This window comes from Pleurodeles waltl, chromosome 11 (genome assembly GCF_031143425.1).
Source record: "Pleurodeles waltl isolate 20211129_DDA chromosome 11, aPleWal1.hap1.20221129, whole genome shotgun sequence".
Taxonomy (NCBI): domain Eukaryota; kingdom Metazoa; phylum Chordata; class Amphibia; order Caudata; family Salamandridae; genus Pleurodeles; species Pleurodeles waltl.
In genome coordinates this window covers 908,431,370-908,451,168 of record NC_090450.1, presented here as the reverse complement: position 1 = coordinate 908,451,168, position 19,799 = coordinate 908,431,370, and the positions used below count along the sequence as shown (strand labels likewise).

At 43.0% G+C, this 19,799-nt stretch overlaps 1 protein-coding gene across 1 annotated transcript in view; it reads right to left on the bottom strand.

Moving 5' to 3' along the window:
- The window catches only part of PPP1CC (protein phosphatase 1 catalytic subunit gamma), a 147,653-nt gene that overhangs the window by 111,871 nt on the left and 15,983 nt on the right, over positions 1 to 19,799 (bottom strand). The window contains exons 2-3 of the mRNA XM_069214857.1: positions 13,249 to 13,380; positions 6,993 to 7,223 (exon numbers count right to left, since the gene is read on the bottom strand). Of these exons, the coding sequence (XP_069070958.1) occupies positions 6,993 to 7,223; positions 13,249 to 13,380 (363 nt within the window). The remainder of the gene's footprint in view (positions 1 to 6,992; positions 7,224 to 13,248; positions 13,381 to 19,799) is intronic.

The window sequence follows — 19,799 nt, the reverse complement described above, 5'->3', positions numbered from 1 at the left end:
TTAACCTGCATGCAGCCTATTGGCTAAGAATGCTCCATTGTTTTTCCAATGTAGTTTTTTCTCTTTTTTCTCTGATGATTACTACTGCTTATTTCCCTAGGCCCAGTTGTGGGGCTTTGGTAGATATTTTTCTCTTATTGTAATTTTGAAAAGATTTTTAAAAAACCTCCATAGAAATAAAGCATTTTAGCCTGTTTATGATTATAGCCTGCATTGCTGTTTTACACATGTGAGTTTAGTATGAAAATGTGTCTACTAAAAATGCTATATATTTTTTTCGTGCATATTTCATACTTTATATGTGTGTATTTTATATATGTTCCGGGGTCCCCGCACAAGGGTGGGAATATTCAATGTTTATGACTATTGAGGAGAATCCCCTGGAAGAGAATACAACAGTATGCTACACACACCTAGAGCATTCATAGCAGAATCTAAGAGTGGCCAGAGACTTTCACCATCTTGAAATGACCTTGACAGGTGGCATTTTGGGCCTATTTTCAGGCACGCAAACTAACTGCTGCAAAACTGAGTTACCCCTGGGAACTTTGACTGCTAGGCACCCCTAACCAACAGAATAAATCACTCAGGATTTATAAAGCGTGGCTAATCACCCAATAGGGTATCCAGGTGCTTGCAGGTTCGAGGCTTATTCAAACAGCCAGGTCTTGAAAGACATTCAGAATTCTGGTAGTAAGGTGATAGTCTGGAGGTGTGTGAAGAGGCGGTTCCAGGTTTTTGATGCAATGCGGGAGGAGCGTCCTCCACCGCTGCTTTAGTAGATGTGGGGTGAATGGGCAAGTGAAAGGGAGGCAAAGTGCAGTCTGACAGTGAGCAGCTTAGGCGGTGAGTAATGTACACAGGCCCTTGGTTGTGTAGTTCCTTGTGTGTGCGCACGTCAGTAGCTTGAATTGGTATCTCTTCTGAAAAGGGAGCCAGTGGAGTTGCCTGGGGTGTGATGTGGGTTTGTCAGGGAAGGCGGAGGATGAGTCTTGCTGCAGTGTTCTGTATGGTCTGAAGTCACTGTAGGCGTGCATAAATTCCTACAGTGGTCATCAGCTGGTGACGAGGGCCTATGTCACAATGTCTTGTGTGTAGGGGTAGCAACTTGAAGATCTTACATAGCAGGTGCAAAGTGAGGAGGCAGGCGGAGGAGACAGTTTATCTGATTTTAGGGAGAGCTTGTTGATGATTCCGAGATTTCTGGCATGATCAGAGGTAGTGGGTGCAGGTCCCAAGTCTGATGCCCATAAGGAGGAGTTCCATGTGTTGCTGCCTTTGCCAAAGATCAGTACTTCAGTCTCGTCAGTGTTCAGCTGCTGGCAGTTCATCCAGTCATCAACACCGGTCATGCATCCATAGTGGAAGCTGGTTCTGGTGGTGGAGGGGTGGTCTGTGAGAGTTTGGTGTTGTCTGTAGGAAACTATGCTGAGACCATGGGATCTGACAAGGTTAGCTAGCTGGGTAATATGCGTTGATTCTGGGGCTGAGCCCTGCGGGACACTGCAGGTGATCTCTTTGGGTTCAGAGGTGAAAGGTGGATCGTCTGGGTTCATCAAGGGAGGAAGGAGGTGATCCATCAGAGTGTCCCTTCTTATGCTGATGTGGTGGAGTCTTTCGATCAGCATGTGGTGGAATACATGTCAAAGGCTGCAGAGAGGCTGAAGAGGATCAAAGCTGCTGTTTCTTCTCGGATGGAGGGTTTACATGTCAGAGGCTGCGAGCAGAAGCCAGATTTTTTTGGGGGGTAGGGTGCATAGAGTTGCTGGTTCTACTCCAGGTATGTCACAAGTTGCTTGTTGATTTTTCCATTACCTCCGCTGGGAATCGGAGCAGGGAGATTGGTGATAGTTTTTTGGTTCGCTGGGAGTTGGCAGAGGGTTTTTGTGAGCAGTGGTCCGAGTTCAGCATGTTTCTAGGTGTTGGGAAACAGTGCAGTGGTGGTAGGTGTTGACCAGAGTGGCGGGTTCCTGGACGATTCTTTGGTTTCCAAGGTTGAAGGTTTGGTGCAGGCATGGGTCTGTGGGAACTCCCAAGTGGATTGATTTCATGGTGAAGGTGATGTCCTAGGTGGAGAGGATGTTCCAGGAAGTCAGTGTGTGGTTCATGTCAGTTACAGCAGTGACGTATCTGTCGAGGAAGTCGGTAGGTGTGTGGTTTGAAGTTTCTGTATATGGTTGCAATCTTGTTATGGAAGAAGTGGGCATTGTTGTTGCACAGCTCCTGTGAGGGTGTGATGTTTTCGCTGGCAGCTGGGTTGGAGAATTCCTTAACGATGTTGAAGAGTTTCTTGGTGGTGTCACTGGTTTTGATGCATGCGGCAAGGACAGACTTCTTTGTTGCCCTCAGCAGGCAGAGGTAGAGGTTGAGGGAAGTCTTGAAGGCTGCTCTTGTCAGAGGTGTCCTTGCTGGAACACCATCCCTTATCTGCTAACTGGAAAGATGACCTGTGACTCACCAGGACACAAGCTGGGAGGCCTTTTCCTGAAAGTAGCAAGTTGCTAGCATTTTGGGTAAAGTGGCCCACATATCCAGCTGACCAGTAGCTATTTGACTTAAATTGCACTGCTGTTTGCCTATGCCCAACATCAGTGAATCTAAGTGTCTCCTCTAATGTCCTGTGTACTCTTGTGGAGCATTGGGACTCAAAAGACTGAGACAGAAGGTAAAATATTTGGCCAGGACAAACATGGCTTATGTATCTAAACCATGCTCCATCATGGTGAGCCTCAACTTGCTCCTGCTTCTTGGCCTAGAGCAACTATTGACTTGTGCCTTTTGGCACCATTGCTACTTAAAACTTTAATTCATATCTCCGGTTCTCCTGAGTGGATAAGTCATTTTGTTTGTTAAATTTTATTCTATTTTTTTTGGCACAATCCAATTTCTTACAGTAGGATTTTTTTGCAGTAATATCTTTTGGTACGGATCTTCTCTTTGGAGGGGAATTAAGGGTGTAGTCTGGGCCAGAGCTCAGTGGGTGGGTTTGGAGAACTTTGAGGTGCCACAGATTCCTCATAAGGACATACATATTTCCCCAGAATATTTTAAGTTAGACTTTAAGGAAATGTGCCAAACGTGACCACCTCCCTTCAATAGAGACCATTTCTTGGTCAACTTCACCTCCAAAACAACTGCCATCAGCTGTATCAGTCTACTTAAGTCAATGGACTAAAAACAGGGACACAATACCCAAAATGCAAACCATCCCTAAAATGTCCAAAAGGAAATGAGCTGGCCATCTTTTGGCGTGCGGTGGCCTTAATAGACAAAGTGAATAAATGATAGGAGGAGCATAGACATGGAGCCAGTACACATAGTAGTTAGTTTAGGCCCCCCAATGGCTAGCACACCATTGGTGTTCTAGTCAAGTTAAACCAGAATTTCCAAAGGACAATGCTTAAGGATTTTTCACGGGGCAGCAAAAGACCTTATGATGACGCCCCTTAAGTTAAATTGATCTTCAGCTTGTTTAGGTGCTAAAAGATTACAAAAAGCCTCCACCACAGCCAAAGTCCTGACACGATACTCCTAAACAAAAAACAGAAATGGAGTTAAATGCCACTGAAAGTCTTCTGCTGAGAGACGTTAATGAAATTCCCTGAAGCATAACAAGAAAAAAAGAAAATGTGTTTGGGGTAGATCGGAAGAGGCGGAGGCAGGAGTGGTAGCGTAAGCAAGGACTTAGACCACAGCATGAGGGGTCAATAAGAGACTAAGGTCAAGCGAGACAAGCTTTGATATGGACAATGGTGATGCAGGTGGCACAGTATTCACAATCGATGTCTGAAGGCAGGTTCAGCTGGGAGGGAAGAGGGAAAAAAAAAAAAAAAAGCGCCATTAAGTTATGACTTGGGTCAAGTGAAGGCAGGTGTGCACGTATTGGGACTCTAGAGAATTCAATCAACAGGCCCCATTGTGCTTCCATTATCCTTGCCACACTATGTTGGAACAGGGGAGAGTCCTATTTGCCATTCCTTTAACTAGAGGACAACTGCTAATGATGATGCAGAGCAACCAAGAAACAAAGTTTTCTGTAAAAGGTCTTGAGAAGCTGGCCATTTGCTCTAGACTTTATGAATTCAGAATTGAAGGGGTTTCATGCCTTTTCTTTATTAATATACCACTCCACTTGGTGTGAATAACAGTAAACGATTAAGTTTGATTAAACCTCCTTTTTTTTTTTTTTTTTTTTAGAATTAAATGTCTGGCACAAATGGAAAACTCCCAAGTCTATAAATTCAATGAAAATTCTTAGCATAAGCACAATGATCAAAATTGGCCTTTGTACTCATGCACCCAGATAAACGAGTAAAAAAGCATTTACAAATGACTGGCAGACTTGTGTTAGAAGAGCTACTCCTTCACAAGCATTGTTACATTGACAACCCAGTTCCACAGGCTATTTAAGTCTTAAAATTCAGGTTTGGAACCTCAAAGGAAATGGAATAGTTTCACGCAGCTATGATGAAATAAGAAAGAAGAAGAAAAAACCAAATTAGTTGACGGAAAAGGTATCCTTAGGCTCTGACTGTTGAAAATGTAGACAGGTTCCATGGTTTATTTACAGGGGTAGTATTGAGATCCTTAGACTATTAAACCACATATACTAGGGTAGGGTACAGATTGTAAAATCGTGAATATTGGTGCAACTTGCTCGGAACATCCTGGAGAAGGTGGACATTCGGGAAAATGAAGTGCGTGGTGGTTGAAGGAGTACTGCTAGCAAGCACAGTGACTCTTGACTCACACAGAATGGAAACTGACAAACTCCTTATAAGAACATTTCCATTATAACTCCTTAACAGTTCCTTTCCATTGAGCTTGTCCCGTTTTATAGAACTGTTTTTTTTAAAGGTCTCATTTTGGTTTGGTGTCATGGGACACTAAAGTAGCAAACTTCTGTACAGTGAAGTATGTCAGTTTCCAAGAACTTTACAGCAAGGCTTTTCTTTAACCATAATCACAGAACCACAATGCCGAAGTGCTAAAATACTTTTTAAAAAAATAACTACTGCTCAACTATAGTCCTTGGAAGCCAAAAGAGAAAAAAAAAAAACTTGTAGCCCAACCCAATATAATCTTTTACTGATCACTCTATGAATCTTTTTGCTATTGTTAAGTAACTGAATGGGTTAGATGACTGTACACCACATAAGTACCTCACAGACACCCTGACCAACAAAACGCCATACAAAAAACAAAAAGGCAAGGAAGCGAAAGGTCAATTAAGATCAGTCAGTGTAACACAAGGCAATTCAGGCTATGTGCATTTCAGGTTCACCATCAACTTACGTGCGTCCAGAGACACATTAATTCAGACTGAGGGACAACCTTGTGCATGCCATTCAGAAACCAATCTCAAAAGGTGGCACCCACAGCAGACTGACCTCAAGCACACAAGAAAGGATACATAGCCTCTGAACAGCCACATCTCTCCGTTGCAAACAGATTTGGAGAATGGAACAGAGCTCATTGAAGTTTTCCATTCTGTTCCACTCCCCCTTAGAACTGCCAATAGGCAAATACACCGTGTACATAACCTGGCAAATGTGGGGCACCCACAAGCTTTATATCATACAAATCAGTTCATAAAGACTGCTAATGACCCTCTCTACAGACAAGCTTCCTCTTTGAAGATTCACTACACTGGAACCATCTAAAACACAAAAATTTACCTAACACACCAACCTGTGTTACATGGAAGATTTAATGCATAAGGATTGTGAATTCAGCAAATCGTTACAAGCAGGATACCTCAAAGACCAACTATAGGGCAATTATCTGTGCATTAATATAGTGAACAAAGGAGTGCAAGGCTGTCATCCTCAATCTCCCACCATGTAATGCATTTACAGCCCAACTGCTCAAATCTAGCTGCAAGAGCAAGAAATGAGTGGGGTGGATGAATAGTGAAATATGAAAGCGATTGTTCAAACAAAAATGCTATGAATATAAGGTTAAGTAGCTGATCTTTGAGAAATCAAACTGAAACAAATGGTCCCAGAAACATCACACGTGGGGACAAATTTGGAGAAGATATACACAATTACCCAGTGGCAGTCACCACTAGGTAGTTATAGTTAGGACCACATTTCCATAGAAAAAGCATTTTGACTTGCCTATATCTTTGGCACAGTTTGACAAATCTTGTGGCCAACCTTGCTGCACATAGCCAAAGAACGTGCAGGGTTGGGTGGTTATAAGGACTTGGCTGTAGGGTCTGAACACCCGCCACAACCAACCAAAGGCTGTGCCGTTACTTTACGTAAAACAAACAAAAATAATTTAAAAAAAAAAGGTTACAGGGACATTATAGTTAGGATCTGAATTTACTCAAAAAAAAAAAAAAAGAGAAACTAGTTCTCAAGTAACTACAACTCGTGCCCTAAGGCAACTATGACTTGCAGCCTTGCCATGCACTGTAATTTACCCCACAAATGACAGTCCCCATGACATCTTTGACAACATTAATAATATAAATGTTCTATTTGCAGTAACAATTTGACGGGGGGGGAGGGGAATAAACTGCATGGCGAGGGCACAAGATATTTACCTTACCGCTCGAGTTGTAGTTAACTAGATAAAAGGTGAATTTCTATGGTTTGGTTACATTTAAAATATGAGCCTAACTAACCTTTGGATTGTTAAGCGAAACTTTTTTTTTTTTTAATTCTATGTTCCAACAATAACGTCCATGTTTAAAAAAAAAAATGATATATATATATATATATATATACACACAATTTTTTTTTTTTTTTTTTAAAGTCACCACTTGTACATGCATTTCTAGTCATCACAGTATAATTGCCACATGGTGGTCAAGTGTAAGTTAATACTTTGGCATCCTAGCAAATGAAAGAAAATGCATCATATACAGAAGAGACCACTGTATCGAGATGCAGATGCTGCAAACCCCACTGCACATAAGACTTTCATTTCAATGGTCACATTACAGTTTCAGCAACTAATCAAATGAAAACATAACTTACATTCGTCATAAAACCCATAAATTCTATTAATGCTGGCACATTCATGGTTGCCTCGGAGTAAGAAGAAGTTCTCAGGATATTTAATTTTGTACGCAAGTAAAAGACAGATAGTTTCCAAAGACTGCTTTCCTCTGTCCACATAGTCTCCCAGGAACAGGTAGTTGCTCTCAGGTGGAAAACCTCCATATTCGAAGAGCCTAAGTAGGTCATAATACTGCCCATGAATATCACCTGAAAGGGGAAGACAAAAAAAATACAACCACATGAAGGTTAGAGGAAAACCAGACTGTAGTAGGCAATTGCTTAAATATAAAGTGTACAAAAAGCATCTTGAACTGCAGTCCAACTGTCCTTCAATTTGTAGGTACTTGCTAGACATGGATTTGAACGGCCAGTGTGTCCGTTTCCCTTGACCAAGTCCAGGCAGCACATGCGAAAAGGAAGAGGGGGGGGGGGGAAGAAAAAAAAAAAAGCTATATCTAAATATCAAGCACTAACTATTAGGAATTGCTAAACACTGTACTAGTAAGATTAGCTTTGTCCCAAAGATTACCATTTTTATAGAATCACACCCATGAGTTCTTGTAGCAGAGACTTCATTGTCCAGCAAAGATTATTGAAAGCGAAAACTGAACTTTACTTACTTGGTAGTCTGAATGGGGAAGATTAATCTCCTCTATCAAATAAGTGCAACACCTGGTAGCCTAATATTGAAGCAGTCTATGGAGCCATTAATTGGTGTTTAATGTAGTCAGAAATATTACCTGCTGGTGGTGACGCTCTTGTTGAATGGTAAGATAAAGGCTACAGAATGAAGTGTGTTTGGTTTTAACAGCAAGAGTTTGTGTCCTCCTGTAGCACAGCTGTATATAGTGCACTATAGCCCTTGTAGCAGTGAATGAGTGCACTCCAACTTACTTTTCTGCTTACCAGTAGGTTGCTCCAGAAGTATTTTTAGCAAATTTGTTCACTGCAGATGGATTTGCTGCAAAAATCTCTTTATAGGACTTGTTATGTCTTGAAACTTTTCTACTCTGCGTTTATGCTGCATCCTCCAGTTGTAGCTCATCTTACCACATCCACTAGCATCTTCATCTGTCAAGCATGACATAGGTGCATGCTCCAACTGCTTGACTGGTTGCTGGTCAAACTATGCAAGCGGTCCTGCATTTTAATATTTGTTGTGAACTATCAGTCTTCGTTTCCTAGTACTGAGACAACATGGAGTTTCTTATAAGGATCCTCAGTTTAAACCAATGTACCTCCAAATCAACTGTTCAATCAATGACAGACCAATGTTAGGCCAATGTTATCAATGATGTTCAGTATATGCCACTTTTCCAAACTTAGTCGGCTACCCACCACACTTCAATGTAAATGTTGGTTTTGGTCTTGCCTTCATAAGGTATTACTTAGTCTTCCCCCTCACCTAATTTATCCGCTTTCATTCCTACAAACACCCCTGGTCATTAGCTGCATTCTTATGCTTTAAGTTTACAACACAATAAATGAGCGGACTAAGGAAACCATGTCACATTTGCCGCTTCCTTATTCGAATTCATAAGGATAGAGCATGGTTTAAACGCACGTAAATATGATTAGCCTTACTAGCAGCAATGGTCTTTTGCACTTTGGATAAAAGTGCTAATTATGAAAACACTCAAAAGTGTTATATATTTTGTAACGGGATAGCTCTGACATTAATCTTTACACCAATGTTATACAATATATTGTCCCATCTCCGATTGTTGCTCGCCAAGTTAAAGCAGTTCCTCAATGGATCCCAACAGAGGTTATGATTTAATATATACAACAGTTACCCTTAATGGATACACTTTGATCAAGTTGGACATCGTCTGCTCAACCATGTGGCTGATTTAGTCACTCTAGTCAAGATTCTCCTAAACACATTTTATGGCATGCGACTAGACTAAAGATTAAGACTTGCCCAATACCTTTTATTAATAGGCTCCACACATGCAAGAAGGTATTTCAAACCAGGACATTTTTGAAGATGACACATAAGTGGTAATTTGTAGCTCTGGTTCTGCAGTTCTTTGAAGTCAAATGTTATAGTAATGTGTGGCTCCTTGAACACTTTAAAGTAAATATTTATGCAAATAACCGCACAAACAGGCTGCTAGTGTCCCATTTCTATTAGGAATAGCACCCTTCAAAACTCTACCACTGACAAGATTTTTCTGAAATGAGGAATGCTCAAGGCAACTTAACACAACGTTGCAGCATGAATTGTATAAGCAAGTAAAAATCTATGATTGAATGATCGCATGATAGGTTTATACTGTAAAGCTATACAGACAGAGCCTTTAAGAATCCATGAGTTACCACTACCCATGAAGCACCTCACTTGCCCTAGTCTCCCTCAGTCAGGCCTTTCTAATACAGTGAAAACATTCTAGAAATATCCTAAAACAGTACAATAATTACATTCCAAACGCAGGCAACAAATTTAGCAAAGGGTGTGCAGGTAATTTATAACTTCAATGAAGAACCCTACAGTGCAGAATCAGGATAACAAGTAACCATCTCGCCGGCATCATAGGAACTTCATTGACAGTCCTAGACAATAATAGAGTAGCAAGAGAACATCAGTTTTACTATGCAGCTCTTGGGTACATAAAGTAATTATTGTAGTAAATATTAATATAGTCACTAGTAGCTCATTAACAAAAAATTGGCATCAGCTTGTGTACCCGAATCTGGGCAGTCGTGCTTTAAGAAATGGTGCACCGATTTCCAAGTGGCAGCTTTGCAGATATCTGTAAGAGAAAAACATTCTAAGCCAAACTGATAGATTCAAGATGGCAGAACACAGGGACCCTCTGGGCACCACCCCTGGGATGGTGATGGGCAGGGGAGCGGTCACTCCCCTTTCCATTGACAAATTTTGCACCAGAGCAGGGAGTGGGGGTCCTGAACCGGTGTAGACTGGTTTATGCACAGCAGGCACCAAATGTGCCATTCTAAGCATACCAGTGGCTTGAGGAGAATAACCCTCTCAAAGCCATGTAACACCCATTTCCAAAGGGAGATTGTATTACACACTACCCTACCTCCCTTACCCCTCCGAAAGGAAATCCTTTGTTCTGCCTTCCTGGGCTTGAGCTGTTCAAGCAGGAGGGCAGAAACCTGTCTGATGGGTGGCAGCAGCTTGGGCTGCACAGAAAACCCCAGAAGGCTGGTAGGAGCAATACTGGGGGTCCTCTAAGGAGCCCCCAAAGTACATGGAATCATACTTCCAATACTGGGAACAGTATTAGGATATGATTGGCATGTTTGGTATCAAACATGACCAGGTTCGGAGTAACCATTATGTAGCGACCAATGTCCAGTACACACACACAAAATGGCATCCCTGCACTCACCAAGTCCAAGAGAAATGGAACTGAGTTTGTGTGGGCACCTCTGCTAGTGCAGGTGTGCCCTCACACACAGATACTTAAACATGCCCTCTGAGCTAGGAGGGTCTGCCATAGGGGTGACTTGCAGTGATCTGTAGTGAAAAGGGTGCAGGCACCCTTTCACATAAGCTGCAATAGTAGGTCTGCAGACACTTCATGGGCTCCCCATGGATGGCAGAATACATGCTGCAGCCCATGGGGAACCCCTGGTGTATCAACGTCCAGGGTACCCAAGTGCCATATACTTGGGACTTACAGGGGGTTCACCAGTATGCCAACTGTGGGATGTAAAGAGTAGCAAGATAACCACATTTGGAGGAGTGTGCACAATCATTGGGGTCATGGTTAGCAGAATCACAGTGAACAGTCCAAGCTCATTGACAGACAAGAACTATGGGTAACCATGCCAGAAAGAGGGACTTTCCAACAATTAATGCAAGTGCTACTACTCCACCGTGGGGGACCTTAAATGAAGTATTGTTTGTGAAGTGCTCTGGTCACTGAGCATGTGGGACAATTCAAATAAATGTTTATAAAAAAAAATTAAAAAAAAGTTGTGTAGAAACCTTGCAGTCTACTAGTTATTCCTGCCAAAATCAATTTTTAGAATAGCCATGAAACTGACCCGTGTGTGTGTGTGTGTGTATATATATATATATATATATATATATATATATATAAAAATAAATAATTTCAGCTCTCAAGGGCGTGTGCGTTTATATTTTAACAAACACTACAACATAGCAAATGCCTTGGACAGGCAGTCACCATTTCATGTTGGGAGTATGGATGTTGTACTATCAGTCATAGTGAGGACTTCATGTGGGAGATGAGATTGTGATGTAAATTAAGTTTGACAATGGATAACAGGTAAATAGGCCTTCCATTCTCCACGGAATATCTCCATTAATTGTCCTAACTATTTTGAGAAGCATGCCTATCCTTACAAGCAAGCAGTGCAGAAGCAAGATAACAAAAGCTTTAAGAGAAGAAAAACAAACCCTCAGAAGTTTTTATTCAAAGTGGCATGACCCAATTGGGTATCTGCAAAATTGCCAGGCAAACACATGAACTAAGTTCAAGTCAGGCACTACTATCATCAGCGATAGGGACATAAAGTGTCAGCTTTTCTCCCTGAGAAACGTGCCTGTTTCCAAGGAAAAGTTTTGTTTGCTTTCTAACGGCACAGAGAGTCAAAACTGGTTTAAACTTCCCACCATTCTCCTCCCCCAAAAATTTTTAAAAAATCCCCCCTCCCCAAAAGCTCATGTTGACACCTGGGGGTGTGCTTAGTCTTTCAAATGGAGGAAACCAGGCTTAATTAATAAAAAATAAATTTAAAGAAATTTTAAATACCTGCCCTTCCAGCCTTTGTAATGAAAACAAAGACGACAACTTATAAATTATGTGTGGTCGCCAACTTGCTCGAATCTGAAGTCGGAGGAGGAGTGGTCTTTTTCGGCGCTGATCCTGAAGGTCAGTCGCCGACAGTCTTTTCAGGCCGAACGATGGCCTTCCGGCAGTGTATCCAAGTGCTGCAGGATTTCTTGGTTTGACCATTCAGGCACCCACCACAGAGTGCGGTACTGCTTTGGGACTCTATTCATTAGGTGAGGAATCCATAGGTAGTTGTATCCATCAGAAGAACGAGTTACTTACCTTCGGTAACGACTTTTCTGGTGGATACATTAGCTACCTGTCGATTCCTCACGGTCCCACCCGCCTCCCCGTTGCCTTTTTGGTCTTACCAAGTAATTCTTGAGTGTGCTCCTCTTGGTCTTGAGGACTGCAATAGATTATGTATATATGGACATGTGTATATGTTTATATTTATAAAAATATATATATATATATATATATATATATATATATATATATATATATAGCAATGATGTGTGGTTTACAATGTTATGAGACGTTGCTTTTGTCTTATCGCATTAGATTATTGTTCTCAGGCACGTAAAAAATGTTGGTACCGACGTCAGCGAGGACTTCTTATTGCCTGTATGACGTCAGACGGCGTCGCGTGGGCAAATGTGACGTCGACGTGCAGAAGCTAGGAAGAAGATTTCCGTTGAATGCTGGTGCCATGGGAGTATTCCATGGCAGTTGTACATTTACCTCAGCCACTCCACACAAAAAAAAAAATATATATATATACACACACACACACACACACACACATATATATATATACACACACACTTTCCTACGTGTGACGCAACTCACAGCAATGAATAATTCAGTAGCTTAATTACTAACATTACCAATGGGGAAAATCCTCAAGTACAGTCTGTAGCTATCCCCAAGGGAAGAAGTGTAGACGGTTTGAGGAGAGTTGGGGACAAGTAATATTTCACATTTGAAATGCCATGTTGCGGTTCAGAGAATTGAAGGGGCTAGGCAGAATATTGCTTATAAAATCTCTAGCTTTTAATGTACTACTCCAAGGGTCTTCAGGTCTCAGACATCGAACGTCTCAGTCACTTACAGAGCATCATCAGCCTAGCCTAAAACTGGACCACACCAGGCAACATCGCCAACTTAGTAAAACAAAACAAAAAAAACAAAAAAACACACAATTCCTTCCTTGCATTAAAAATTAACACATTGGCATTGCTGGAGAGGATGGAGGAGGATTAAAAAGGAGTGTCTCAATAAAAGACACAAAGTATTGGTTACAAATACAATTATGATGCAACACCCCCCCCCCCCATCTCCTACAATCTCCCCTCCCTCAAAAGTAGTTAAGTGTGCCATGGCTGATCTGTAGTGTAAAACCACTTAAACCGAACTACCAGGAAGAAATGCAATATTTTCTCATGAGTACTTACCACATATTTTAAGCGGCGCTTCGAGTTCTAGGAGGATTGGTTGGCTAAGGAAAATTTCCCGAGACTTCAGGCAAAGCCCTCGAATTTCATTTTCTTGAAGTTGTACATTCTTACCAGGCTTGGACCCTCTAACTAGAAAAGGAAGACATTATGACAAATGTTCAGAGGGGTCTGAAACTAATAAGATGTTTGAGTGCATATGTCAAGTCACACTAAATCATAAGTCAACGTCATACCAAATAATGCACTTGGACTACGTTCTATCCTTAAAAAGTAGTGTCAATTTACCAGGAGTAGCATAGCCCCCCACCAACTTTTTCTGCAATATGCCTTGAACCCAACTCTTAAAAACAAGGCTTAGTCACAATAGCCTCCCTCCCCCACCCCCAGTAAATACGATCCTACCAGATAGCCATCACCAGAGAAGCTGGAGGTCACATACTTGGACGAAATAAATAAGCAGAGGCTTACAATTCAATCACCATGCCATTTCTCCATGGTACAGTAGATATGGATATACACTTACTAGAGAAGTACTCAGTTGATTTGTGGATTTTGACACTGGGGTAGGCAGCTGCGGAGGTGGTGGTTGGGGAGGGGGAGACATCACAAGGCACCAGAAATCATGGGTTCAATTCTAGAAGGGCATTAAGAGAAAGTCCTCTCCAGGAGGCATGGCCAGGCACCGATTGTGTAGGAAGCAAGAATCAGAGCTCCTGCCCAGCGAACCCCACCCGGCGCCATCCCGATTTCTTCCTTTTGCCAAGGGGGAATCTAATACAGGCTATGCGGGAGGGCGGGTTGCAACCTTTCAGGGACACCGAAGAGAAGAACGACTGCATGAGTGACCGCCCGTACAGCTGGTGCTGAGTGGGGAGGCACGATGAGCGGACTGCCAGCCTTTCTCAAGGGGTGGAACACAGGTGGGATTTGGAGCTGGGCACCAGGTGAGTAGAGCAGCCCTGAACAGAAACAGCATTTTGAGGGGGGGGGCCTACAATGCAGCCATACTAAGAAGTTATACGTATCATGAACTGGTTCACAGGCAGGGTAAATGGATCCTCAACATGGCCGGCGATGCCCAAATATCAGAGGATTTGGCTAGTGCTGGAGGCGGTTGGGGCTAGGGTATTGCCCCCCCCCCCCCCACTGCGAGTGACAGAAGCGGACCGCAACTGGTGCGAAAGGGCTGAATATGTAGTGTACCTCAGTAGGGTTAAATGGGAGAGATCTGGGAAGATTAGACCAGCTAGAGAATTGTTATTACAGGGGAAGCAGTGGGCTTTTGAAGGTTGTATATATGTGCCCCGGAGTTCTAGAGGATAACAATTTGCATGAGGTGGAACAGATTGTACGGTTGTCTGTAATACTCTACCAAAAAAAAAAAACTGTTCTTTTTCAAATACTGCTGAGGATACCACTGAATCGTGGGTGTTACAGAACTACTGAACAAGGTGCATCAAAGTCATAAGTGCGGCCCCCATGAAATGACCCCAGATATTTTGGAAATCCTGCCACATGGAGGGGATGGTTTCCAGCAGAGGAGAGTCTCCCATTTGAAGATTTGAACTTGGAAAATTACTTGCCTTGTGGGCATTTTCTGCTCCACAGGGCAGTGACAGCAGCATTTAGATATCATTGGGGTGTAGGCATGTCAGAACCACCTCATAAGCGCTGCCACGCCCTGGGGTACATTCAGAGTAGTTACCTGTCTGTATAGGGCAATTTGGGAAGACCTGATTTAGTCACTGGACTCATAAGGGACCAAATGGGAGGAGGACCTGGGGAAACTCAATACCTGAGTGACTTTGTTGGAACAGACTCCCAGGGTGTCACGGAATGCTAGATTTAAACTGGTCAATTTCTAAATCTTTCATAGGGCATACTGCATCCCAGAAAGAGTAAATAGATATTTTAATACAGTTGGAGCAGCATGCCCACGATGTAGGCTAGTCAGAGTGGAATTCTTACATTTGCAATAGGACTGCACAATGTGTGCAGCATATTGGGAATTGGTCGCAAACAGGGCCATCAACATTACAGAGGGAGGGCTCCTGTTCAAGGGTATTGCTTATTTGAGCTGGTTCCCACACAGCAAGATCACGAGCAAGCTCCACGAGTTGGCTTTCACTTTGGCAAATTACAAAAAAAAAAAAAAAAAAAAAAAAAAAATTGGAAGGCTCCCAGGGGACCCTGATCGCAGTTTGGCATAGGGCACTCGAGAGGTGGGAGGGGTGTGAAAGTCAAGTGCTGATCCAGGAGGCCAAACTGGAACGTGGCTCACTAAACATGGCAAGGGAGGTATTAGTGAACTATTTGAAGGACCCAGATTAGAGCTGCTGTTATGCTTGCAACCCTTTCCACTGATCTATGTCCCAACGTGCTGGACTCCGGCACAGACTATGGCAGATCTAACTCTTACCATGCTGAGCAGGATGATTACCAATGGGGAAAAAAAAGTTAAATAGAGGTATCGATTTGTGGGCATAATTTAAGGGTGAGGCGGGAAGATTTGGGTGGGAATTGCAGGAGGAAATTGATGGGAATGCATGGATAGTGTTTTGAAGGATGTCACTTTCTGGCCTGATGTTTGATGCAGCTTTAATACTCAATATGTTTATATATTTTTTTTTAAAAATCATCTTCAAAGCCAGTATCTCCACAATTAGTTAATTTGCTAGTTTTCCATGCCAAGCACCATAAAACTATTGAAGCTCTTAGAATTTGAGGTCCAAAACAAAGCTTTCACGCTACAAGATTGTATGAGAAAAGTTACATTTGTCATGGTAACCATGATATGATTTGAATGACTGGGCAAGCCATTAAAATCGGAGCCAGGACCCTCAGCAGTTAAAGGGCTTGTGCTACAAAAAGGTATTGTGTGAATCACATAAGCCCCTTCAGTCTTTCTGTCATGTTCCACCTGCCTATTCCCTTATATGGGACTCAAGTGGATTCTGGAAGGGGTTGCACTGATCCAACCCTTTTGCCTAGTCTCATATTCACACCAGAGGCTGGAAGTGGCAGAGCTATAGCTATCCCCCACCTCCCACGCCAGGGTACTGAAGTAATGATGAGAAGTGTGGCTCAATGGTTAGAGCGGCAGACCCTGAAGCAGAGATCTGGCTCAAGACCAGGGTTCAAGTCCCGCTTCAGCAGGTCTTGGGCTCAATTCCCCTTGACCAGATAATTCTCGCCTCAGTGCCTAATCTAATTCATGGGTCCCACTCTGCAACTCTGGGCAATAGCTTGCTTAATCTCCACAACGGCCCCAACAGCGCTTGGATGCCTGGCTTCACCCTGGGGGTGCTCAGGAGTGGGCGCCTCACAGGGAAAAGCCAGGATGGGTTCCATAGCGGTATGAGTACAGCGCCTTGAGACCCTAACGGGTGAGTAGTGCGCTATACAAGTGCTAATTTACATTTACATTGTGGAACCCAAGACTAGCGTAATCCATTTATTTCACCTAGTTACTTCATGGATTTTGATGGCGTGAAGATGTGGTATGTGTAGCAGGAGGCAATGCAGACTGCAGAAATTTGAGCTGTGTGTTTGACCCAGTTCAGCTACAGCAGATCTGACATCACTCAGTAATACGACCACTTAGTGTGCACTATAGCACCAAGGGGAAGGTTGCCAAAAATGGTCACAAAACCATGCCACACCCACAAATATCGCTCTACCTCTACTGACAGCTTTACCTTCTGTCAAGAGATTGACTATAAGGACTGTTGCAGGCAAGCACGCTTAGTGGCTGCACGGATCAGCTTAAGAGCATGTGGACTCTGCCTACAACCATTAAGTCAGTTAGTGTCTCGAGACTTATGGTAACACAGACGTTCTGTTTGCCCGACTTGGGATGGTAGATCAGGACAGTGTCAAGCACATAATTTCATGCGAAGAAAAATTATATATTAAACCCCCCCCCCCCCCCACAGGAAACCAAAGTAGCAGTACACGAAAAACATGGAAGGCATAGACATTTAATTTAAACTTGGCGGTAGCTTCCTAAACCATAAACTTAAGTTTTATTGATCCAGTCAATGATAGGAGAAAAGCGTTAAGTAGCATTTCAGATCAAGGGTCTTGACTAAACTGCTTGTGGGGAAGGGGGGGGGGGGGGGGGGGTCAGGCAGCCACTGGATAATATTTCAAACATAGAAAAAGACGAAGCAGGATCTAGAGATTAAGAGGAAATCACACACCAATTCAGGAACCCTTAAAGTGAAATATCTGCAATTTAATTGAATCTGGTGTGGTTTATCTGAAACAATTGTCTTCGCCATATTCCATTTACCCCCAACAAAAAATGTATTTTAACAATCATGGAGGACGTTTGATTCTTATAAAAGAGTAGCAAGGAATTATTCAGAAACCAGCAAACCCATGTGGAAACTGGAAAGATACCTCCACATGAACCGCAAGAGCAGGATGGAGTAGTCTTAAATCATGCCACTGCACTCGGGATTAGTAATTACCACATTATACTCTGCCATCTACATATACACTATGTATTTTAAGTACGGGGCAATTGGGTATCAAGTCAAATTGCTCTCTGCTAACGAGAGAACCAAACGTTTACGGCAGTTCAGAGTTCAGCAACTCAAAACCGTGCAATTAAGATTCCACAAGAAACAATTACACAATTGAAAGGTCTGTTCACTAGTCACCTACTCCAAGAGGTGAAGCAGTGGCCACATGAAGTCTAGGAGGGCAGGGCGTTTGTGACGGTGAAAGATACCAATGCAGACGACCTGTAGTTACACACTACTTTTCAGCATCACATACTTGAAATACACCTACAAAAACAAAAAGCAAAACACAGAAGTGGAATGCAACGGTTTACTTCAGCTTAGGCTAAAGGGTTATGCAGCAGTCTGTCCACTAGTCACCTAGAAGTGGTTCAAGGTGTAATGCAGTCATTTCAATAAGCCATCGAAGCCCCGTGGAGTCTTGAACGAATTTTCATAACACCAGTAAGTGAGGTTTTTTTTGGTAGAGAGTAAAAAATAAAAAATAAATTATATATACACACACACACACACACCAATATTAGAATACGGACGATTGCACAAAAACCAACAGTATGTAGAGATAGCTGCTAAATGTTTCACAGAAAAACTTGCGATATAATATTTGTCTAAATGGAGGAGCATGCTTTAGCTACTTGCAAGATCTTTTGCTAGCTAAACGGATGGCTAGGGAGCCAAATTCAAGGACTCCATGATTAAAAGGACTGAAGCAGACATGAAGTCAAATCCAAGACGCTGATTAAAATGAAAAATGTAACCTTTACTTTGTGAGGAGTTAAGCTTCGGCTTGAACTGGATCATTCATTCTGTCCACCAGCAGGACGCATAACTCCGGACCAGACCTGGCGGACATACATACATCAGCTCTATCAGTATGAGTTTGAATGGCATTGGTTTCATCTTGTGGAGGACCCAAAAGGTTTTTATGGGCAAGCCCCGAGCTATAGAAATTCTTAGGAAACATTATTGAAAATGACATCTATAGAGCTTCCCCAACACCGCCCACCCCCCACAAAAAATCCCTCCTGTAAGGAAATGCCTCCTTGGCATGGTTGCCCCCTGACTTTTTGCCTTTGCTGATGCTATGTTTACAATTGAAAGTGTGCTGAGGCCTGCTAACCAGGCCCCAGCACCAGTGTTCTTTCCCTAACCTGTACTTTTGTATCCACAATTGGCAGACCCTGGCATCCAGATAAGTCCCTTGTAACTGGTACTTCTAGTACCAAGGGCCCTGATGCCAAGGAAGGTCTCTAAGGGCTGCAGCATGTCTTATGCCACCCTGGAGACCTCTCACTCAGCACAGACACACTGCTTACCAGCTTGTGTGTGCTAGTGAGGACAAAACGAGTAAGTCGACATGGCACTCCCCTCAGGGTGCCATGCCAGCCTCTCACTGCCTATGCAGTATAGGTAAGACACCCCTCTAGCAGGCCTTACAGCCCTAAGGCAGGGTGCACTATACCATAGGTGAGGGTACCAGTGCATGAGCATGGTACCCCTACAGTGTCTAAACAAAACCTTAGACATTGTAAGTGCAGGGTAGCCATAAGAGTATATGGTCTGGGAGTCTGTCAAACACGAACTCCACAGCACCATAATGGCTACACTGAAAACTGGGAAGTTTGGTATCAAACTTCTCAGCACAATAAATGCACCCTGATGCCAGTGTACATTTTATTGTAAAATACACCACAGAGGGCACCTTAGAGGTGCCCCCTGAAACTTAACCGACTATCTGTGTAGGCTGACTAGTTCTAGCAGCCTGCCACAAACCGAGACATGTTGCTGGCCCCATGGGGAGAGTGCCTTTGTCACTCTGAGGCCAGTAACAAAGCCTGCACTGGGTGGAGATGCTAACACCTCTCCCAGGCAGGAATTGTCACACCTGGCGGTGAGCCTCAAAGGCTCACCTCCTTTGTGCCAACCCAGCAGGACACTCCAGCTAGTGGAGTTGCCCGCCCCCTCCGGCCAGGCCCCACTTTTGGCGGCAAGGCCGGAGAAAATAATGAGAATAACAAG